Source organism: Pristis pectinata, chromosome 23 (genome assembly GCF_009764475.1).
Source record: "Pristis pectinata isolate sPriPec2 chromosome 23, sPriPec2.1.pri, whole genome shotgun sequence".
NCBI lineage: Eukaryota > Metazoa > Chordata > Chondrichthyes > Rhinopristiformes > Pristidae > Pristis > Pristis pectinata.
The window spans coordinates 32,353,461-32,378,561 of NC_067427.1; the positions used below are offsets into that span (position 1 = coordinate 32,353,461).

The following is a 25,101-nucleotide window of genomic DNA, read 5'->3' on the forward strand; positions in this document are numbered from 1 at the left end:
CTCTTCATCAAAGTACAGCTCATTGTGTTGCTATGCTGACTTATTAATTATGTTTCTTCGTAAATGGTGTATTTGTTGTATGTATGTGAAGGTCACGTGTTGTCTTCATACATAAGTTACAAGAGCTTGCTCTATTTTAATCCCTTTAGAACTGGGGTAATTTTTACCATCTTCACTGGTGCTAAGAAAAATAGGTCCTACAATGATCACAGGGCAACTTTGAAGTATCTTATCTTCCAATGAGGTTAAAATCGACAGTGACCTAAATAGCAGATTTAAAATGGAGTATTAGTCCCAAATACCCCAATCATTTGTACTACATATAATCTATACATTTTCTTCCACTTTGAAACTCAGCTTTGAATGGGTAGCTCAGTGTGCTCCAATGGGATTCATTTGCTCAGTATTTCAATGACCAGTTTCAAGACGCAATGCAGAACGTGTTCATAGACTATAATCATTCCTCTGGTGGTATTCAGAGGGGCTAATTTAAAGGGATTTATTATTATCTTCTTCAGTTGAAAATGAATGGACCAAATATATGAAGTTACTGGACTAGCAACTTGGACGGTTAATCTGGTGACATTAATTCAAATCCCACCACAGCACATAGGAAATTTAAATTCAACTAGTTCAAATAATCAAGTAGATCAAGAATAAAATGCCAGTATCAGTAGGGTGCCGGTGACACCTACAGTCTGTCATAGAATCCAGTGTCCTTTAAGGAGAAAGCTCTGCCACTCTTGCAAGGTCTGGCCTCCAAAGCCACCATGCTTTCTTCTTAGGCAGTCCTTTGGGATCAAGGACAATTCACTTCCACTCTGTTTCGGTAGGCAAATGATGCCAATGTGGGAACCACAGACTGTTACACTGATGTGGCAGGAGGTGACTGACTGGCAGTTTGTGAAGGGGCCCATTCCTTTTCATACTTACACAGGGCTTCTGTATGCATGTCCTCGAGGATCTCAATACCATCTTCTCCACTTTGAGCAGTCATGGACCAGAGATTTCCAGGATTCAGTGAGGATGTTGCATTTCTTCAAGGAAGCTTTGGATACTTCCTTGAATCTCTTCCTCTGTCCACTTGGAGATCTCTTCCCATGACAGGGTTTCGAACAGGGAGTCTGTTTCAGGAGGCTGGTGTCTGGCTGCCCTCCAGAATGGCCTGTGAAGTCACTCAGTTCAGAGATGGGTGGTAATTGTTGGCTGGATCAGCAATGTCCACATCCTGTTAACAAACAACGTTATTTTCTGCATAGTTCCAGGGTTATGACAGTTAGATACAAGGGGACCAAATTCCATAGTTGATAGTTCCATAGAAATTCCCTGAAAGTGCCATTCAGTGCAAAGTTGAAGAGGCAGGAGGGTTTGAACAGTGTGAATCAGGATGGATAGACATACCAGAGGAACAAAGGTCTGCAGATGCTGGAATCCAGACGAAAAACACTATGATGCTGGAGGAACTCGGCAGGCCAGGCAGCATCTGTGGAGAAAAGCCGGTGGTCAATGTTTCGGGTCGGGACCCTTCTTCAGGATTCCTATCCAATTCTTAAGAATTGGATGGACATACCGATAAGGCACCTTGACACTGGTCATCTGTAGGGATTTCTTTGACCCAGGCTGTAAATCCTGGAGGCTGGAGTCATCGGCAGAGGGTAGATACTTTTTGGAGGTGGGGTATGCAAGGGCTGGCTTATGGGAGCCTGTGAAGTCAGGTGTAGCTCCCTCCAGCTCCGTTGAATACTGACACCAATGCCTGTTTGAAAACAGCCAGAACATCTTCCACTTTCTGGATCCTTTTAGAATTGAATCTATCCACCTCTATAAGGAGCCCTGATTATAAAGTTCAACCTCCCAAAGGGTCTCGGTATTCCAAAGCCCAAGCCTGTCAATAAAACCAGGAGTGTAGAACTCTTGTTTTCAATGTTGCCAACTAAACAACCCAAATAAAGGCAATAACCCTCTTGGTGGTTATCCAGTTCCACAGATAGATTAAGTAATAAGTGGAGTATTGTTACTGCCACACCAGTTTTAACCTATAAAATAGATCCAACGTTATTGAATTTGGACCCTGGTGTGAGGCAAGAGGCACTAGTTTCAGAAAATGCATTATCTCAGTCATCAGAGACTTTTTCCCAGTGCGACAACGGCTAACATGAGGGGACATAATTGTAAGGTGATTGGAGGAGGATATAAGGAGGATGTCAGGACTAAGTTTTTTACACAGAGGAGTGGTGGGTGCGTGGAACGCACTGCCGGCAGAGGTTGTGGGGGCAGATACATTAGGGACATTTAAGAGACTCTTAGATAGACACATGAATGATAGAAAAATAGGGGGCTATGTGGGAGGGAAGGGTTAGATAGATCTTAGAGCAGGATAAAATGTCGGCACAACATCGTGGGCCAAAGGGCCTGTACTGTGCTGTAATGTTCTATGTTCTATTTGTTCATCTCCAGTGGACATGTTCTGCTCTTAACATAGTAAATGGTCCAATTTACTCATTGACTCCCCAGTGATTGATGCACCAAGCCAAGTGGAAGTGAACAAGGTCACAGACACCACTGCTCACATCACCTGGCACAACCCAGCTGCACACATTGAGGGGATCAGCCTGTTCTACGGGACTTCAGGCGGTGAGAAGGCAGCTGTCGACCTTCCTGGCATCGAAACAACCTATTCCATTGCCAAGCTTCAACCAGACACCGAATATGAAGTGTCGCTGGTTTCCAAACGTGGGGATATGAGAAGTGTTCCTGCCGTCAATACCTTCACAACAGGCAAGTCCTTATTTTCAAAGTAATGCGATCATTTATAGAAATTGTTCATAAAAATTTATAGCAAACAACCATAATTCTGTAAGTTTCATAGTCGTTACGGAAAGGGATAAGGTTGGCTCTCAAGTAAAGGTACTAAATTGGGCGAAGGCTAATTTCAAAAGCATTAGAGAGTACCTGGTGAAAGTAGATTGGGAGCAGAATCTTGCAGGTAAAATGACATCTGACAAGTGGGAGTCTTTTAAAAGAAAGTTAGGAGTACAGGGGCAGTGTGTTCCCATATGGGTGAAAGGCAAAGATGACAAGATTAGGGAACCTTGATAGACAAAGTTTACTGAATGTTTGATCAGGAGAAAAAAAGGACAAATATGACAGATACAGCAACTGGAATAGAGTGAGCTTCTTGCGGAATACAGAGGGCAAAGGAGAGAACTTAAGAAATAAATTAGAAGGGCAAAAGGGAGCCATGGCAAGTAAGGTTAAGGAGAATCCCAAGGCATTCCACATCAGGAGCTAGGGAAAGAGTGGGTCCCCTTAGGGACCAAAGGGGTAATCTATGTGTGGAGCCAGGGAGTATGGGCGAGGTCTGAAATGAATACTAAACGTATTCACCAGGGAGGAGGGATGCAGAAGGTAGTGAGTCCAGGGAGGGGATGTGAATAGCCTGGATCATATCCCGAAACTCGTGCTTATTTTCCACGTGGCTCCTCATCTTATTTTGCATTCTTTTCACCTGAGGCAGCGTCTGTGCATTTCCTTGTTAATCCAGGGCAAAGGAAACAAAATCACCTGGTCACTTGGATTGTGGACGTCTGTTTTGGAATGGTTTACAGATGTTCATACCTATGCGCTGGGACTTTGAGATCCGAAACCCTGGTGTTGTTCCAATTCAATTCCCAGTCCTTCATTCAGGTCTTGCCTTCGTGCAATAACTCTTTAAAGAGAGATGATCATTCACTCACACAAGAGCAGCTAAATCCCATTTCCATCGTGCTCCATCTGTTGAACTCCATACTCATAAACAGCTTAACTCTTCTTTTAGACAGTCTCAGCTAATATACTGCTGACAATACAGTATTAATTGTTGGGAGCTCATAAAATGTCTGTGGATGTCATTCTCATCACTAAGTATGGTTCAGATGATGCAGGAAACATGACTTAATGTGAGATTGTTTCAGCAACAAAAGGGGGCATATTAGTTTATATTAGAATATTATCTAGGGTACATGTGAAATGGAAGTAGATCAAAAGGAACCAGTTATAGATTTTCACTGATGCTCTCTTTATCCCTCCTTAAAGAAGTAACTCTTTTGTTAGATTAGGTCAAAGCCTGAAAATATGATCCCTGTTTTTAGTCCACTTTACTTTGAGTTGGATGTAGAAGTTGTTACATATATGGTCCAGAAATTCCACCTCCTGGGCAGTACCACCCGCCCTGCGCGGTTGTGGCACTGCGAGATACTCCATGTCCAAAATTTGGTCCCACAGAGACCAGTGTAGCAGCAGAGTGGAACGTGTTGCCACTACCTTCCAACATGTTTAGTTCAACTGACGATAGATACATCCCCAGGCAATAGCATGTGAGTAAAGACATTTAAGTATATCCTAGTTTCCTTCAGAAATCTCTCAAATCTTCTTCCATCCCTGCTCTTATTACGTCTAGACCTTGATGCTCCCAAGAACCTCCGAAATGTGTCTCAGACAGAGGACAGCATCACCTTGGAGTGGAAGAACACCAGAGCTGCTGCCAATAATTACAAGGTGAAGTTTTCACCACTGGCAGGAGGTGAACATATGGAAACAACTGTCGAGAGAAGTACTCAATCAACCACCACCATTAAGATTACTGGTAAGAAGTTAATGGTATTCTTCACAGAAACCAGCCTCCCCTGCATGGACTCTTGTCTGTACCTCTCACTGCCTTGGTGAAGCAGCCAGCATAATCAAAGACCCCACCCACCGGGGTCATTCTCTATTCTCTCCTCTCCCAACAGGCAGAAGATACAGGAGTCTGTACCACCAGGCTCAAGGACAGCTTCTATCCCACAGTGATAAGACTATTGAATGGTTCCTTTATACGATGAGATGGAGTCTTGACCTCACAATCTACCTTGTTGAGACCTTGCACCTTATTGTCTACCTGCAATGCACTTCCCTGTAGCTGTGACACTTTACTCTGTACTCTGTTATGGTTTTTTCCCTGTACTATCTCAATGCACTGTGTAACAAATTGACCTGTACGAATGGTATGAAAGACAAGTTTTTCACTGTACAATAATAAACCCATACCAATACCAATACCACTGTACAACACTGATGTAAAATCCAACACTGCATTTCAGTGCTTTAACATTCGTTAGCTTGCGTTAAACAGAAACACCCTGGTTAGTTTCTCCAGAGGTAAAATCCACTCAGTTGTACCTGGGAAATTCAAACTGTAATCTGACAATCCAGCCTTTATTTAACCTTGTCTTTCAGAAAAAAATTGGATTGCTCATTTGGTATTTACCTTTCATTTTTACGAGCCTGGTGGTTTGGAAAGAGTCGTTTCCAGAATCCTTTGGGATAAAATAAGCTTTTCCCTGTACCATCACGTGATCTGAAGGCAGGTCAACAACATTGTTCTAATTTGAAGCTAATTTTTACTTCCATTGTGTTGGACAAATTTTAGTCCTGCTGCTTCTTTGGTAGATGTTCTTAAAATTTAACCAACAGGATTTGTTCGTGTTGGCCACTTGAGAGAAGTGGAGATGTTTCTCCAAAAGATGCTTGTGACTCTTGCACTCACAAAGACAGGCCACCCAGCAACACTGGATGTCACGTGACCTGCAGGGAAACCTAACGGGGGCAGAATTCCCAAACTTTAATTTAAATTCAGAGGGAATTCTGATGCTGGAATTTGAACTCGCACTGCCAGGTCAATTGTCTGAGCATCCAGTTATCCTTCAGTCACTGAACGACTGTTCTGTACATGGTGACTCAGTGGTTAGCGCCGCTGCCTCACAGCTCCAGTGACCCAGGTTCAATCCTGACCTCTGGTGCTGTCTGTGTGGAGTCTGCATGTTCTCCCTGTGACTGAGTGGGTTTCCCCCGGATGCTCCAGTTTCCTCCCATATCCCAAATATGTGCGGGTTGGTAGGTTCATTGGTTACTATACTAGAATCAGGAGGAGTTTAATGGGCGTGTGTGAGATACAGCAAGTTAGAAAGGATTAAGGGGAATTGGGTTGTTCTGGGAAACGGCAGAGATTGAATGGGCCAATGGCTTCCTTCTATGTCATAAAGGAAAATATAAATATAAAAATATGATACACGACCCCAACAATTGTTGTGTTAATGAATTTGCCTTGAACATGTCAAAATAAAAATAAAATTTAGCATAAGTTAAAATACGAATAAAAAACAAAAGGTTCTGAAACTCTGGTTTGAGCATCACGGGACCTGCCTCCATTGTTTGAATTCTGTTGCATCTCAGGTAAAATGTAGACAAGAGCAATAATCTACTGCCTTATCGTTGCACATAATGACTGATTAACTGCAAACCATGTTTTATTATACTCAGATCTGCTGCCAGGTACGGAATATGGTTTTGGAGTCAGTGCCATTAAAGACAACAGGGAGAGTGCCCCCGCTACCATTAACGTGGCCACAGGTAAGACTCTGGTGTCCAATGATATAAACTGAGCTAACTGAACATTGCGCAGAGACACAGATCATGTGGTTGGGGCGATTAATCTGGGCAGTCGTTGATGCTAGCAAGACTGCTCACAGTTTCGTAAACTTTGCCGTGATACAAATTCATTTCAGGTTGTTGACACCAACTGACTACAAGGGACACTCAACAGGAGGGAGGGATCTTCAACAGATGTTAGCCCTACACATTTATCATTAGGACCTCTGCCTGAGCAGATTGGGTGCTTTCTGTCCCTTGCTAAACTAGTCTGCTGTGTGCCTGAAACATCGGCATGACGCACTTCGAGCTAACACATGGACAGAACATAGAAGGGCAGGTAAAACCATCTCCTTTTCATTGATCTCACAGTTCCTGCTACGTTGCGTAACTCTAGAATATTAACTTTTGCGTCATTCATTTCAGTAAGCACCCTAGTATCTTTACTAATCCTCTTCAAAATGGGTCATTTCACTGCTTTTCATAAAACTTCTCCTGAAAGAAACATCCCAACCTCTTTAATTTCCTTTCACAATGCAGGATCTCAAAATCCCCAAATCACTTTTGTTTTTCGCTTTTGTATCTTCTGGAGGGTAGCAGCATCCTTCAGAGTCATTAGCAAGTTGCACTTTGCATCCTCCTCTGGAGACACTGGCTAGATCAGATATAAGTCACCGCACAAAGCAGGGTCCCGATCAGGGGTGAAGAGACCACCACCTCTGGGCACTAGCTGCTGCAAACTGATAATAAACATGAGAAACCTTCTGTATGACCTCTCAGAATTGTTCCAAGGAAGGTATTTAAAAGAAGAGTATAAAATTATGAGAGGCATAGACAGGGCAGGTAGTCAGAGGGTATTTCCCAGGGTGGAAATGACAAATACTAGAAGGTATAGTTTTAAGGTGAGAGGGGAAAGATTAAAGGAGATTTATGAGGCAGGTGTTTTACAGAGAGTGGTAGGTGCCGAGAACGGGCTGCCAGGGGAGGTGGTGGAAGCAGGTACAACGGCAACGTTTAAGAGGCATATAGACAGGCAGATGTCACGGTAGCGTAGCGGATAGCGCAACGCTATTACAGCGCCAGTGATCGGGATTTGATTCCCGTCGCTGTCTGTAAGGAGTTTGTACGTTCTCCCATGTCTGCGTGGGTTTCTTCCAGGTGCTCTGGTTTCCTCCCACATTCCAAAGACGTACGGGTAGGTTAATTTGGGTTTAAAATGGGCGGCACAGACCCGTTGGGCCGGAAGGGCCTGTTACCAGGCTGTAAATAAAATTTTTTTTAAAAATGAACAGGTAGGGAACAGAGGGATACAAACCATGTGCAGGCAAATGGGATTAGTTTAGATTGGCATCATAGTGGGCCATAGGGCCTCTTACGACACCACACCATTCCCGGTTCTACGAGGTCAGTGGGAACCGTGAGTGCACCCGACATTTATAAAAGTTTAAAGAGTGAAAAATGGTTTGAATAGTTTTGAAAAAGGAAACAGATGGTTAATACTTTTATGAGTAAAACGTATCGCAAAGGAACTTTGGAATGAATCTAATTCCACTTGGGAGGAAGATCTCTATCATGGCTTCTACTATTATCACTTGAGATTTATTGAGTCTTTGGGAGTAATGGGAACATTCCCATTTTGCAGTGAACTTTGTTCAGTGTATTAAATACCATAAAGGAAATCTTGGTAACTAAATAGCAAATGTAGTCATACTATGATAACACCATACTGGCCTGGAAGTTCAAGTGGACCCATTTGTTTGCACGGCGGAGGTATTACAGCTGGACACTACAGTCGGTTTGTGCTTTATTGAACCGCCAGTACCTATCTTCTTAACATCTGGGACCTAGACCCAAGAGCAGGTTGCAGTGTCAGGATGATGAGTGGTCACAAACCCACTGCGGCCTCTGCTTTGGGTCTGGGTGAATGTGGAGAGGAATCAGGAGCCATTGCTCAGCTCAGATTGGGATCTGGGATCACAAGCTTTGCCGGAGGCGGGAGAGGGAAGAGAGGGAGTAAGGCCGGTACCTCGAGCTGAAGGGGTGTGGGGGAGGGATCACAGGGAGGTGGGCGGGGTGATGGTGAAGGAGTTAGGGGGCAGGGGGTGTACAGAGAGAGATTCAGCCAAAGATCACGCTGGGGTTCAGAACCGGCAATGAGAGAAGGGATGGGGGGTGGTGGGCGGGGAGATGGGGGCAAGAGGTTGGAGTCCTGTAAGGCTCCTAACAGATCAGAGGATCAGGGGTCAGAACGGGACCTGGTTACTGAGGGAGTGACATCAACAGGCAATGGAAGGGTGAAAGTCAGTGTTGCCTGAAATGATCAAAGGTCAGGAAGGGACTTACACACCCTGGGGCACACAAGCACAGGGCTCATGAGCACAAGGACACAAGGAAACACGGGTCACACATGCCCAAAAGCGCCCATTTGTGTTTCTGGATTGGTGCGGAACAACGTGTAAACACTGGTAACTACATCTCACTCCAGAAATAAAAAAACTATTTTCATTGCATAACACCAAAATAATTTTGCAATTGATTTGTGATGGAAATTCTGCCACGCTGCTAGATTATTTTGCTACAAGGCAAAGGTCGGTAACACAGTTAGTCACATTATTTCCCATTCAGCTTCTCACTCTGTCTCCTGAAGGCAGTGTCACCATGGCCACCGGCTGCTCACTGTGCCTCATCTAAGTCGCAGGATGTTACATGGTGGTGTTACCGGCTAGTGAATCCTCTGCCTTCCAAGTGCAATCACCAATCTTGATTATTTCTTTTCATTGGCCAGAGTTACTGAAGCCAACTCTTAAGTTTCTTTTTATTCATTGATGTGATCTGAAAAAGGCCACCTTTGTATCTCATCCCTAACTGCAGTGGAAGAGCTTCCTTCCTGAGTCGCTGCAGTTCACAGGACAGTGTGTGCTGTAGCTGTTGGGTCAGATGCTCCCGGAGTTGACCCTGCAGGGTTCCGGAATATACCCTGGCCGGGGCAGTGTGCAACGTGGAACGGAACTTGCATTTTGTAGTGTTCACATCGTCCTGCAGTTTTCCTCCAGCAAGATTCACCAATTCCACACAGAAACATGGGCCTGATGTGAAATACTGGCCCATGTGGCGCACTCCCACATTGGGTGGTAAATCCTCCAATTTAGGCATCAAGGAAGGGGGGCACTCACACTTCTTACTTGCTATCACTGTAGACTTGGACAGCCCAAAAGACCTGAGAGTAACCAAGACAACAGAGAACACAATTACTGTGGAATGGGAACGGCCACTGGCGGTAATTGACCGATACTTCATCATCTACATCTCGTCCTCCGGTGAGAGGAATGAAGAAATAGTCTCTGCAGATGCTGTGTCGTACATCCTGTCTGGCCTCCAACCTGCAGCTGAGTACACCATTATTCTTATAGCACAGCGAGGTAAACAGAAGAGCAGTGCCTCCACCACCAGCGCCTCCACAGGTAAGGAAGAACACTTGAGGAGTGTTTGGGACCCATCATTATTTGTGTCCTAACTACCCTGTGCCTTTATGCTACTGACTGTTCTATTTCCGTTACCTGCACCTGAGCCAAGTACTTCATCTTTGTTTTATCTCTACAGAGTTTCTTTCACCAGTTCTGTTCATTCCTAAATTGTGAAATTGGGGTGGGAGAGGGAATTTTAACCCTTTCCTGCCACTTCTGATTTTGATGTCCATTGAAAGCAATGGAGACTAATATTAGACTAATATTATCTTCAAACAGGATGCTCCACTTAAAACCTGATGAGTTGTCTAATGATGCTCCAACTATTTACTCTGGAAGAGTTAAAATTAAGCCTGTATTAGTTCAACTATTTTGGGGCAATGATTATTTCTTTTACAATGTGCTGGGTATCCATGATTTGCAGTGGCGGTCCTTGTAATTTGGCAACAAATCATTGAGTTGGGGGTAATACGATGAAATAATAATCAAACCTTACCAAGACCTGCTGTCAGGATACAGTCCCCAGCACAAACAGTGCGTATCACATGACTGTAGGTTTGCCAATACAAGTAATCTTGGCGATAGCTTGCCTTTGTAGAATCAACTCTATATGTACTTCCAGGTATGTAGGATATAGACTGATTCATTTTCTCTTTTACTATTGAAATTTAGACAGAACTAAATTTAATATCCTATAATTTGACGATACAGAAGGCACCACTGGGTTTTATATTGGAATCAAATGCTGGGTAAGCTTGCAATGCCATTGAGCAAGAAATGTTCGTACAACGTTTGGGCATTACTCATCATTACAGTAGATGTGAACGTTCTTGGCGTTCACACACTCAAGTTTTATTTTAATGTTTACGTAAGATTGTGGTCAAAAAAAATTCATAGATGGAGCAGCTTCACTATTAAATGAAAGGAGCAGAAGTAAACGAGAATAGCTGCTGTACTCTGTTAGGAGTACTGTATAAACTAGCGGAAAGCCGGAGACTTATCTCTCACATGTGCCAAGTGTACCACATGATGTGAGAGCTGGAACTGACAAGCCAAGGAAAATAGCAGGACTTATGTAATTTTTTTCTTGTCTGTGTGGCATTAAGCAAATTCAATGTTTATTTAAGGATAAGAGCAGCTCCCTTATTCCACTCAACTCTAACTTTTAAGGCTGTCGAATGTGGCAGAAAGTGGAAGATGGAAATTATTTAAAATAATAAGAGATCATTATTCCTAGTTGGAAATCTTTGGAGCGCCAGACGTTTGGTCTGCAAGTGTTTCCCTTTACAGTAAGTTCACAGAAGGCTTTCACTGACAGAATTTAAACAGTGCCAGCTTTCTTGTTGGAAGCAATGCTTTCTTGACCTTTGAGTGCAGTTATTACACATTATTGAAGAATTTGGCTAATGGAATAGCTTAGAGTTTATATGGGGCTGTTGGAGGGGGTTTGGAGTGTGAGGGAATTACTGATATGCGTAAAAGTGGACGGCTTTCTGTATTCAAGAAATTGCCTTCCTTCCTCCTCCCACATGAGATCTAGCACATGAGAAAAGCCCCAGGTACGATCACCCATTTGTGCAATGTTAACTGATATTGAGCTGGAGGTCCAAGGGCTACGATAAGGGGGCAGAGTCTTCTCGGTGCACTGACGGAAAACTAGTCTGAGATCTTGTTTCAGATCACCGCAGAAGTGCTCATGGGTGATTGTTAGCTGTGAGCTTCACCAGCTTCTCTTGATTAATGTCGACTGCTGACACTCAGTGTTGAGGCTCATTCACAGACAGCAAAGTTTCACAGATCACCACACATTGGAGGAACTGAATCAGAAGAAGCAGTTAGTGGCTTGTGAAGGGAAAGAGATGAAAAACCGCCTGGGCAAAATAACAGACATACATAGCAGAGTCGAGAATCCTGGAGTATTTGCTCTTATGCCCAGCAGTCTCACTTGAAGCTCCTGTCGGTCTTATCACACAGTCTTACTTAAATATTAAGACAAGAATTCTAATTGATTAAGTCCATAAAAACAATTGGCTGCTAGAACAGGTAATCCAGATAGTTACAACTGCAAGATTCAGCAAAGTAAATGTATTTACAGTTTTACTTTGTTATCTCCCCTCTCAGTTTTGATCCCTTCAAGTCTAATTTAAAATAAAAGGTACTCTTGCGAAGGTTCCCATGATGATACAACTCCTGAATCTTTAATGTTTCAGGAACCCCCATTTCATGTTAAATTCTCAGCTTGGACCATCCCATTTATCTAGGTGCTACATGCCTGGTTCTGAATATCTATTCCCGGAGTTCCTCAAAAAGCAAATGAGGGTAATAACTTTGCAGATAGACACAGAGAATATTTAAGGAGTCAGTTAGGGATTGACAAATTATTAAAACTGCAGGGTTTGATACTTAGTTGGATTATCCATGAAATCCAGGGGGAAACACAAGACACTGATTGGTCCAAATCATTGTCAGGGTCAAGAGAAGTAGAATGGCCTTTAAATCATAGCCTGAATGCAGAAGCTGTCATTAAATTGTTCACAGTATGAAGCATGTCAGCATCTCATGGGAAGGCAGAAGAGCCCCTGGTGTGCTGATGAGTGACAGAATCTGGAGGGAGTTGATAGAGAGAATAAAATAAGATTAGATCTAACTTGGTGCTTGATGGTCAGTACAGACTCAGTGGTCTGAATGTCCTGTTACCCTGCTGCATGGCTCTGACTCTGATTCGAAGTGATGTCAAGGTGTCTCCAGTATTGGTTCCACACTCCTCCTCCAGCACCTCTCGCCTTTATGAGATCCTCTGAAAGCTCCTTCCCACTATTCTTCTGGACACCAGTCGATATCCCTGGCAATTCGGAACACACCCACTCTGATGTCTTGCCCTGTAAGTTCCAGGCATTTAACTGAAGTCCTGTTATTAAAATCAGCAGGACAACATGCTGCATCTGACTAACATGATCTTAACCTAGACCAGGATCCCAACAGAAATTCACTACAGATTAAATTATGCATCCAAGTATAAATTTCAGGTGCTGTACAGTAAAACAAATTGCAGACATAATAAATAAATAGAATGTTTCTTTAATGTTGGCAAAATTGAAGGAAGATATAGACATTCAATAAAACGTTAGAAACACCACAAATCTTTTCTTATAGAAAGCTCTAAGTTGAATTGATGTTCACATGACAGCCCCTTTATTGAACAAAATAGCGAGAAAGTATTTTTCTCTGTAACTGTAAACCTGCATTTTCTCTGTTTTCAAAAGCTGATGGACTTCCATTTCCAGAAACTTCCATTTTAAGATTTCGGTTTTGTGACGGCTGACTCCATCCAAATTTCCCGAAAGATGGTCCCAGTTAAAACCCAAACTGAAATGTTTCTTTCATGTTAAATGCTCAGTTACTTTTAGTCAAGTCCCTTTTCCCAGTGTTTAGTATTATGAAGTTTACCTTTATCAAAAAAAATGGTCAATTCAGGACAGAAATCACACCAAGGAATTATCTAAGAATCTGAAAATAGCTACCGACTTATTTTGGACCATGATAATTTGGTACAATTTTAAGATCTCAAACACAAACTAATTATTTTGAAAGTTCATTTTATTTTCCCTTAATGTAGTCGACCTTTTAAATAGTAAAATCTTTTTGTTCAACTCTGATCTGTCAAAAGTGGTTAACAATATCATTTCACAGGGAATCACTGCAAATTGAGCGCAAGATAATCTTCTGTTCAGGTTTCCTTTTTCTTGTGTTTCAGTCTCACTGCGATCATCGTTGAAGTGACAGTGTTCACCTTGAGCTAATGTGTTTCTAAAATGTGTTAAGGTGCTCAGGTATAACTCACAGGGAATGGAAATAAAGTTAGACTGTTTTCCAAGATAACGTGGGCTGAATTAAGGAGCTACCTTTGTCACATTGTACATTTTTTTAGTTGTGCCCTTCTTTCAGAAGAGTATATGACATGGAAGTGTTATAAGATGGATGGATTCATGTGCAACTTTCTGTTCTTTGAAAAAAATTCCACAGGCCTTGGACCACTGCGAGGTCTTAAATTTTCTGAGGTATCTCCCACAAGTACCTCGGTGACTTGGGAAGCTCCCTTAGCTCCTGTTGACATGTTTGTTGTGAATTATAATCCTAAAACACATGGAGAAACACAGCAGGTTATTGTGAAGGGAGACCAGAATACAGTCGCTCTCACTGATCTGAAGCCTGGCACTGAGTATGTGGTGACGCTTATGGCTCTTCAAGGCACAGCAAGAACAGAGCCCTTGGTTGGATCTGTCACTACAGGTACTTGCCAGATACTGTAGCTCCATCTTAGCATTGTTTACGGATAGTTCAACCATCTGCTTGCTGCTGTCATACATGAAAAGGCAAGTCATGTGCTGCAGCATATTTCAGGAATCTTTCAGAAAAGTGGGATTCCCTGGAAATATGTGAGCTTTCCCGCAGTTAGATCCTCTCATCTGCTCCCGCTGGATGTAGATAGTAGAATACTAACTTTCCTCACTCATCTACAGCCCTGATCGTTCGTGGTAACACCCTAAAACACTTCAACTGGAACCTTCCTCACTAAACAAGAGTGCAACAGTGAGTGAGTCCCTCACTGTGCCATCATTGCTTTTAATCTACTTACAGGTCTTGGATGATTCTGCTTACCATTCCAGATATACCTCTTTACTTGGATTCCAAAAGCTGTTTAGCGTACAATGACATGTGCAAAACTAATATATCTCACTGATGGAAATTTAAGAGATTGTTGCTTTATCCAGCATGAATATTGGCCTTGTAGGAATATTAAAACAAAAAGCTCTACTATTGTGGAAAAGTTATGCTGGCATTATTTTATTTCAGTACTCTATTCATCTCTACTAACTAACTAATGCCATATACCAATAACTGTTTATGCATCCATGCACGTACATAATAGCAAGTCAAACTATGCATTGAAAAGTGTTTATGGAATTTGATTCAATAATTTATTTATTGTCAGGAAAGGGAATTTTGAATGATATTGAAATTTTGACAAGAGTCTGTGATAAAAGTCTGTGACATTGCAGGTTCTATCAAGCCTGACACACAAAGCTTTCAGGTAAAAACTTCATGTGGCACACAGAAATTAACTCCATTTCAGGTTGGTATGGTAACAGGAAGTATAAGAACACAGAAGCAGAAGTAAGATAAGATATCTTAATTAGTCACATGTACATCGAAACACACAGTGAAAGGCATCTTTGCGTAGGGTGTTCTGGGGGCAGCCCGCAAGTGTCGCCACGCTTCCAGCGCCAACATAGCACGCCCACAACTTCCTAACCCATACATCTTTGGAATGTGGGAGGAAACCGGAGCACCCGGAGGAAACCCACGCAGGCACGGGGAGAACGTACAAACTCCTCACAGACAGCGACCGGGGATTGAACCCAAGTCGCTGGCGCGGTAATAGCGTCTCGCTAACCGCTACGCTACTGCTCCTGCCCCACTATTCTCCACTCATGTCTCCACTATTCAGTATGACTGATCTGCTCCAGGCATCTTCTCCTCCTCTGTGCCAGTTCCCCGTAGTCCTCAATTCTCTGACCTTTCAAAAATGTATCTACCTCGTCTCTAAATACCCCCAATGATCCAGCCTCCACCATCATCCGGGGCAGAGAATTCCAAAGATTCACCACCCTCTGAGCGGAGAAATTCCTGTGCGCCTCAGTTTTAAATGACCACCCCTTATACATAGCCATATTAGAAATTAGAAATTAGAAATATACTTGTTGGATATCATTGATATTTAAAAGTCACCAAAGTAATTAAATAGCGCAATATTTAACAATCATCTTTACTGTGCCTGTGTCATTAAGAAAATAATTCAGTCAATGGCAAAAATATTAGAAAGAATTTCCAAACTAACTTTATTAAATTTAATCTTGTTCCTATTATTTCTACTCTAATCCCCAGCTAAGGACATTTTGCCTTATGGTACTTTGCCCTTCTAATTTATTCCAAACAATACACCCCATTGTGTAATGGTTGCTGCCAGTGCACACTGAAAATTATTTAATTGAGGCCAACTGGTCAAAACGGATTCATTTTTCAAACAAATTTGTGAGTAAACTAGCCAGTCTGATCCTTGTACCTCATGGTTCTAATTCAGGAATCACATCCCGTGATCACTAACACTCCCAATATGACATGTGAACGTTTTCCCAATCCACCTCCTCTGGTCCAGTGCCAGACAGGAGCATTGCACCCTGGACACATTTGACCTGTCAAATACTTATTCTGGGGGAGCCAGATAGAACTGCCCACCTCCTTTGGAAGGGTCTAGCCTTGATGGGAGGCAGACAAGCTGTAAGCCTTGTACATTGCTTTAAAGGAAATCTGACTTTCTGAGCTACAGCCATCCCACCAGGTCAGGGTCCTGGGCTCAGTCAGGGTTTGCAATTGGCCAACCAGTGTCATGTGTTTAAGACAGACCCTCAGGATTGGTCAATGAGTCAGGAGCTGAGTCACCGCCTCACCTCTCCAATTAAGACGGTTTCAATGGAGTCACATTCACTGCATGCCTAGATATGTCAATCAAATCCCCAAATGCATTCATCTTCAGAGTACATTTCCATACTGTTACAATAAGAAAGCAAAGGAATTGTTTCTAATCTTGTTTTCTCTTTCTTATTTCCATGAATTAGGTCACTTGCAGGAAACTACATGAAAACTAATTCATTCAATGGCATCTTTTTCAGGCAATTCATTTTTTTAAGGACTCAAATATAATAACTGCGATTTTAGATCGAGCCACTCGCAGCCTAATGTGAATCAATCATTCACAGTTGTATCAGTTTTTCCCCCACCAGTACTCTGAACAGAATTGTACTAAATGAATGTTTGAACTACCTTTTTGTAGCGATGTCAGAGGGGACTGTCACTCCTCATCCGTATGGAAGCACCACAGTCCCAGTTTCCGTGATATTAGAAGCTTCTGTGCCGGAGTTTTCTGGGGCTGGTGACGGTCAAATCAGTAACCTAACTGTTTCTAAAGTGACCTCGGATGGTATCCACCTTGCCTGGATGACAGAAACAGGATTCTATGACTATTTTATCATAAAGTATAGGAGTGAGTTTGGATCCGATGATGAGGCAGAGATCTCCATGCCTGGTGATGTGTTAACTTCCGAACTAAAAGGCCTAATGCCTTCCACTCCTTATAAAATAACTCTTTACGGAATTGCCGGTGGTCAACGCTCAGAGCCGCTGAATATTATAGCCACCACAGGTATTTAGACTTTTGATTTTTGTCTCCAGACTGGCTTTCATTTTGCAGTGTCACTAAAACTCTGTTAAAGCTGGTGTTGTGTAGAGAACTCCTGCTACTGTGCAAAAGCCAGTTGTGCTTTCCCCCGCATGACCGAGCACTAATGTGTTCGCCAGAACCACTGGGAGATCTTCCCTGCAAACAGGCTCCAGCTTGAGATTTGAAAAGCATGCACCTTGTGAACAAAGGAGATCTGAGCCTGCATGGCTTATTAATTGTTTTGAGACGTGTGGGCGGTTTTTGCCTTGTGTTGCAGCCCTCTTTAGTGCACTGAATAGTCAAAAACGTTCCAGGTTTTTGGGTGCAGAGGAACGGGGCAGAGTGTACAATGTGAGCTGAATGAACTAAAAGGAGCATGAAGCTAAAGGGACCCCTCTGTCCCTGCCTATGCTTGTTTGTAGGAGCTGTGACCGTCTTCTGTCCTGTTGGCTTAGAAGAAATATTTCAGGTTAGAGGTAGACAAAAGCATGTGGTTTTGAGACTTAATCATGTTATTAATATTGTGTCAGTTTTATAAAACCTGGCTAGTCCTAAATGGTGAATATTTTGAACTTGTTTAATTAATCATTTCCTCCTATTCTAATTTCACCCAATATTATTTGACCCGTGTGCTGAAATTTGTAACAGGTGCCTGCTCTTGGAGCCAGGAGCTCCTGTGCTTGACATTCATGTGCTGCAGTTACCAGTTTTATCTTTAAACAGATTGTCAAATTGTTTCCAGTTACAATTAAATGATAGTAGTTTAATTGCAACTTTGGGCATCCTTCACACAATTAATTCTTTACATGCATCAAACAGAATTTCTAAAGTTAATTTGTAACGCAAACCATTTCTTTTAACTTTGATAAGAAATTCCAAAGTAAATTGCCAACACGCACTGACCATGGCGTATGTAACTGGAAGCACGTTGTTCATTGTTGTTCTCTTGATGGTATAGTGTTTTGAAACCTTATTCCTTCCAAATTATTTTTAGCTGACTTAATCAACGCAGTTGATGACCAAATAAATCACACAACAGCCCTCACTTCTCGGCTACACAAAGATGGAGGTTTTAACCCTGGGCCCACAGTTGTTTCAGAGAAAGGGGTGTTGCATAGTAGACTGGGAAACCTTACTGTGATAAACACTACCTCTGAAAGTATTAAGCTTTCTTGGACTTTGCAAAATGGATCCTTTGATGCCTTTCTGATAGTGGCCACAGATTACACTGGGTTGTATGGACCAATGGAAATGTCCCTTTATGGTGATGTACGTAGCACCGAGGTAACTGGTCTCTTGGATAGTACACAATATAAGGTATATTTATACGGATTTGTGGGAAATTGGCGTTCAGATCCTTTGAACGCAGAAGCCACAACAGGTACTGTTTTTATTCACAATACTTCTCTCTGCATCCCTTTTGTCTTCTTCCTCTCATTTTGAATGTGTATGAAACTCCCCTTTTTTTAACAATGCGGTTACTCAAAGCATGCCCTTACTTACCCATGATAAACAGAGTCATGTGTTTCGATCTGAGGTTGCTATTAATTAGGGAGAGCCAAAGGGGAAGGAATTCATCCCTAGTCTTGTGTGGTAAACGTGTGGTATAGTGGCTGTGCATAACGTACTCTGCTTCCGAAGTGCGATTCCTCTGGATCTCATTCGTGGCTTTGTTGTGTGTTTATCACATGTGGCTGAGGCCAACTCTTGTGGAGGTGGTACTAGCAAAGCGTAGGGTCACCAACAAACATGAACACTATGGCACCTGGAACTATAACAGCCTCACAATGGGTGACCATTGTTGCTGACTTTCAGGACCAATAGCCAGGAGGTATTTTTCATGACTTACTATATAGAAATGTAGAGAAATTACACCTCAAATAGAGATCAAACCTGTTCCAAAATCTGCTGTTCAGGCTATGGATGGATTCAGATAGACCTGAATATTGAAATGAAGGTTTCGGCATCCTCTGATATTTTTGCTTATCCTGCCAGATTCCAGCAGTTAACAATCAGGAAGATCTCACCTTTGATCTCCAGATCTTGGTCCGTTGGTTGATCTGAACCATTTCAGTGCAAAGAACGTATGTTAAGTTCATGGAAGCATTTGATTGACTCAAGACACACAAGGGACCAGCCCAGGGCTTTCCAGTTGGGGCAGCTCAGCAATTTACAGAAGGACTCCCCAGTGCCTGTGGGAGAGTCCAGCTCATGTATTTATAGATTTAACATCCAGACAAACAATTTCATCCTGCAACTTCTAAATCTAAATGACAAAGTATCATCATCACTCTGAACTGTGCCGTTCCCTTAACTTTTCAGAAAGGCACCCAAATGTTTTGACGTGCAGTATTTATTTGCAATCATATTTTCACTTATTCATCAGAACATCTTGAGGCAGTCCATGCAAATTACTTTTTAATGTGTAGTGATGTTGTTATTCAGGGGAAGTATGATAGCCATTTCTGTACCTACGATGCCCCATGAATAACCATTTGGAAAAAAATCCAGACATACTCCTTTTAGGTGATCCTGTTAAAGGGAGGAATATTGTCTAGAAGACAATAACTAAGTAATGTTGAGTGGATGGAACTGAATCAGTGACACACAGATTTTAGAAAAAGCAAGAATCCTAGTTGAGCAGAGAGACTCTTTCAAAAAAGATCATCATATTTTATTTCTACATGTCCAAAGTTCAGTTGGTTGCCAGTGAACCAATATTCCAACACTCCAGAGAGATAGGATGACTTAATTTAATCCATTGTTATCATTCTTACTGCTTGCAATCCAGTATCCAGTCACAAAACAAAGTGTTTGATGTTGAATCACAACACAAGGATTTACAGTAGAGTCCTGCATTCCACACTGGCTATTTCACTATAAAATCAAAACTACTTCTGCTATCATTACCTACTTATATATTTTACCATTATCTCCAATGAAAGGAGAAACTGACAGAGAATTATGGCAAAAATATATGTCAGTCAATTTCTGAATGGAGAGTGTTCTCGTAGATAGCAGAAGTTCTTTGGTTCGGAGGTTCTTGATCCAGTTCCAGAATATCGCATAGCACATTTGCAGGATTGTAATTCTAGAAACAGTGTTTAAGGAGTCAGATCCAATGCAACATTTGGTATCTATTGAGATTCGTGTTAGTAAAACATTAAATACTGCTTGATGGACTTTGAAATGTTGTATTTAAAATTTCATTGCTTTAGGATTCACATATGAGGTGCATAGAGACTTCAACACATCAATTGTTGGAAAGTATAGGTGCTGAACTTGTCCTTAGTGCTCATTAGAAAATTAGTCATTAAGTGTTAAAACATTAAATAATACTTCCTTTTATTCAAGAATTAAAATTTCATACTTTTACACATTGCCTTCTTATTGCCATGAATTCAAGAGTAGAGACTCTAACTATGATGGAAAATTGGCCGTCCTTGGCAATAAAAACACTTTAAAATAAAATTCACCACCTGGCATTTATTACAAGTAATAGCTATCAGGCAATGAGTTTGGACAGTAATAACTTCCCAGTCTTTATGTTATCGGTACTAATAATATTACTTTTAATTTTATACTTCAGGTTAATACTTTAAAATGCATTCCATTTGACAAAATCCCATGCAAAAAGTAATTAGCAACAAAGAAAGTCCATGTAATAGGCGTATCCATGAAATGGATTGGGAGGTAGGAGAGAAAGGGAAGGAATGATTGGACAATCTTTAACTGGAAGAATGTGACAAGTAGTGAGCCCTGTGGCCCTCTGCTGGGGTCTCAGTTTTTTACCGTGAATATTAGCACATTTCAGGAAGGAGAGTTGTTTATTCAGATTTTTTGACTAGTCCTAAATACCTCTGATGATCAGGGATAGTTAGGAAGGGGCCTCTGAACACAGTCATCAGGGCAATCTATGGTTGGGGCCCTGGTTCCACTACCTGGGGCCTGGTCACTGTTCATGGCCCACTGATCTCTCCGCATCACTAGATGGCCATGGTGGTGAGACCATCAGGTCCGCGGCCAGAATGGGGCAAGAACAGGGGGAGGGTTGAGGCTGTGGCCAGGCATGGGTCAGGTCCAGCATGATTCAGCCCAATAGGTAAGCGTGAGATTGTGTGCTTCAGATCCAAGGGAGGCAAAATTACTACATTTGGTGGAAAGGGGGGAGGGCCAGCATTTATTGCTTGTCCTATCTTGCCCTTGAGGTGAGTGAGACATTTCTTAGGATTGTTAAGATTCACATTGCTGTGGGTTACAGTTACAGATAGCAGGACTGAGTAAGGACAGCAGATTTTGTTCCTTAAAAAGAGATTCAGAGAACCAGCAGGACTCTTCTGATAACCTGGTAGCCTTGTGGTTTCAGATTTATTTAATCCGTGTTACCCTGATGCCGTAATATGGACATATGTCTCATTAGTCTCACCCTTGAGGTTACAAGTGGGAAAGTGTCAGGTCATGAACATAGAGAAGAGGAATCTAAAGGCAGACTACTGTCTAAACGGAGAAAGATTGTGAAGGACAGTGGGACCCAAGTGTTCTTGTGCACGAATCGGAATCGTAACAGGCAGATGCAGCAAGTGGTTAGGAAAGCAAATGGCAACACTCACCTTCATTGCAAGAGAGTTGGAGTTTAGAAATAGGGAGGTTTTGTTCCAATTGCACGGGGTGTTGATGAGGCCACACCTGGAGAGTGCACAGCTTCGGTCCCATTATTTAAGCAAGGATATAGTGGCATTGGAAGCAGTCCAAAAGCGAATCACTTGGCTAATTCCTGGATGGAGAGGGTTGAACCAACATCTTCAGAAAGTAGGTCTATATTCTTTGGAGTTTAGAAGAATGAGAGATGACCTTATTCAAACATATATGATACTGAGGCAGGTTAGATGCTGAGGTGTTTTCACTAGTGGGAGAACGTCAAGTGGGCGACACAGTTACAAGATTAGGGGGTGGTCATTTAAAACTGAGGTGATTAGGAACGACTCACAGAGGGTGGTGAATCTCTGGAATTCCCATTCCTGGAGGATTGTGGAGATTAGATCATGGGGGGAGGGTGGTGTAGATACATTTTTAAATGATCAGGGAATTGAGGCCAAAGAGGAACTGTCACAGAAGAGCAGTTGAAGCCCAGGGCAGATCAGCCATGATCATATTGAATGGCAGTGCAGGCTTGAGGGGACGAGTGGCCTACTCCTGTCCTGTTTTTTATGTTCATGTACGTACAAACCTCTGTGCAGACTGCTCATTAACATTCGTGCATAGACACAAACACTGATTTAAAAGTCTAGTTAAATGCTGGTCCTCAGCACAAGGGGTTAGAATAAGCCTCAGAGAACTAATGTTGCATTTGTACAAAGCCTTGGTCACTTGCCATCTGGAGTACAATGTTCTGTGAAGCTTAGGAAAGATATATTGGCTTTGGAGGAGATTCAAAGCTGCTGTGCCAGAATGATGTCAGGGTTTAAATGGTGAAAGTATGCACAAAGTCAGCTTTTACTGCATTGATAGAAGAGTGATCTTATCAACTGGTTTGGAGCTCACTGGGTAAAGAGAAAGTATTTCTTCTGATGAGGAGAACTAGAATAAGTAGGTATTATCATAAAACTTTGGTCTAAATGTGCAATAGTATCACTCTGTCACAGCAGTGAGTTAAAGTATGGTGCTCTTTTAACAACAACATTGTGTATTTATATGGCACCTTTGCCAGGAGTGCTAATGAACAACACTGAACCACATAGGATATTACAACAGCAGACGAGGTGATCAAAGGTTTAAAAGATCATCCTTAAGGAGATTTGAAGTTCAGGGAGTAAACAAGAGAGCTGAGGCAGCTGAAGACTCTGGATTGAAAGTTTTGTGCCTAAATGGATAATTGTTAAGCAAAGGTATCAAGAGAACAAGCAACAAGTTAATACGATAATAGGACCGAGGGATTCAACATTGTAATGTAGACCATCTGCAGCCAGATGGGACTAGTTAGAGACACAAGAAATTCCGCAGATGCTGGAATCTGGAGCAATACACAAGAAGTGCTGGAGGAACTCAGCAGGTCAGGCAGCATCCATGGAGGCAAATAAACAGTCAACGTTTCGGGCCGAGACCCTTCATTAGGACTGGGATTAGTTAGAAGTGGCATCATGGTTGGAACAAGCATCATGGGCCGAAGGACCTGTTCCTCTGCTATACTGTCCTATGTTTAATTTGTAAATTGTCCTTTCAGTAGATGAATGTGTTCATTAATGGCCTGCAGATATAATGCACTGGTTGTTCATGACCACACAATGATCTGGTTAATACCAAGGCTTACAGCCCAGAGAAAGCCAGTTCAGTTCTCAGTGTCCATCCGGTTACATTACAACCTGGGTGATAGGCAGTCACTGTAATTGTCCGTGATGGTATGCAGCTGAGGGGAAGGAATGTTAGCCAGGCTTCCCACGTCCAATTGTTCTCCAGGGAATCCAGCAGAAAGCATGCCTGGGTCACAGCATGAGCAAGTAGCGATGTTCTTCTGTGGTCAGACTGCAGGCTGGCAGATCCTGGCTGAAGATTAACCCACTGAAAAGTGGACAACAGGGATTTGTCTGTGGAGATGTACTCAGGATGGCTGGGGAGTTAAGGGTGGGGACGGAGTGGGAGGTTGCCTTTAAGAAATTAAGAAATCCTTGTGCAAGCGAACAGAATCCCGGGGGCAGACTTTCTCCTCTGATGGCGGCTGGACCAGCATTTATTGCTCATCCCTAACCAACCCACAACAGGGGGCCTGATAGGTCAGTCCAGAGGACAGATTAACATTGTTACTGTGGCATGGAGTCACAAATAGTTCAGCAGGTTCCCTTTCTTGAAGGATATTAGTGCTCCAGACAAGATTTGAACAACAAAAACAGTGTTTCTCAGGCAAATTTCACTCCTCACGCCACTGTGATGGGATTGGAACCCAAATTTCCAGACCTCTAGTCCAGGGCCTTGAGGTACTCACCCAGTAACATAACCACAGTCCTACTGTGCCCTCTCGATGGACTGGCATCAAACCTGGATGTTAAAGGGATATTTACCCGCTCACTACCGCAGCAGAAGTGGATGAGATTAACACACTAAATGCAAAGATATGTTCCTTCAGAAAAGTCAAAGTATTAATTAATGCTGCTTTGGGTTTGTTTAATCAAAAATGTGTTCCTAGGTTCCAAAAATGTAAGATAGAAAAATGTTATTGTAATTTAAATTTGACCTTTTTGTGGAGATGTTGTTGGTGCGGGTGAGATGTAGCTAAAGGTATGTAATTTCTCCTGTGCGTATTAACACATGGTAACCCTGGGTGGAGACAGTATCTGAGGATGTACTGGCATCCTGCAGTTAGCTTGTGAAGGAAGCTATGCCATAGATTAAGTGTGTGATTCTAATCCAAAGACATCTATTACAGAATCCCTTGATAACACCACTGCACATTCTCCAAGCACAGAAATCGCCAAGCCAGAGAACCTTGCGGTAACAAATGTGACTTCCAACAGTTTCCAGCTATCATGGGCTGCCCACTCCGGAGCCTTTGATAGTTTTCTTATAACAGTAAAGGATGTTAATGGATTGGGCAGGCCTTTGAAGATTTCTCGCCTTGCTGGTCAACATACAGCTGATATAACAGGGCTGGTACCTGGTACTGATTACAAGATTGATCTATATGGAGTTGTTCAAGGCCAGCTGTCACAACCACTGACAGAGATTGCGAGAACAGGTATTCCTCACATCTCTTCACCACATTCCATGTTGTCTTGTGACCCAGAGGAAGTATTACCCCCTGTGTAACCCACCATCCCCATGACTGCATTCAGTAAGCTTAGCACTCATTGATAGATTTGCCTTTCCCTAACAATAACATTTCCTATTTTGGAAGCAAAAAACTGCAAGTAATCAGTGCACATT

At 42.4% G+C, this 25,101-nt stretch overlaps 1 protein-coding gene across 11 annotated transcripts in view; it reads left to right on the forward strand.

Moving 5' to 3' along the window:
* LOC127581976 (tenascin-like) overlaps nucleotides 1-25,101 on the forward strand; it is a 283,091-nt gene that overhangs the window by 218,925 nt on the left and 39,065 nt on the right. For 5 of the 11 annotated variants that reach the window (XM_052036811.1, XM_052036810.1, XM_052036813.1 and 2 more), the window contains 7 exons: nucleotides 2,515-2,778; nucleotides 4,439-4,624; nucleotides 6,337-6,426; nucleotides 9,642-9,905; nucleotides 13,932-14,198; nucleotides 16,801-17,169; nucleotides 24,605-24,913. In XM_052036811.1, coding sequence (XP_051892771.1) covers nucleotides 2,515-2,778; nucleotides 4,439-4,624; nucleotides 6,337-6,426; nucleotides 9,642-9,905; nucleotides 13,932-14,198; nucleotides 16,801-17,169; nucleotides 24,605-24,913 — 1,749 coding nt within the window. The remainder of the gene's footprint in view (nucleotides 1-2,514; nucleotides 2,779-4,438; nucleotides 4,625-6,336; nucleotides 6,427-9,641; nucleotides 9,906-13,931; nucleotides 14,199-16,800; nucleotides 17,170-24,604; nucleotides 24,914-25,101) is intronic. The other 6 variants (XM_052036816.1, XM_052036817.1, XM_052036819.1 and 3 more) reach the window with 4 other exon arrangements.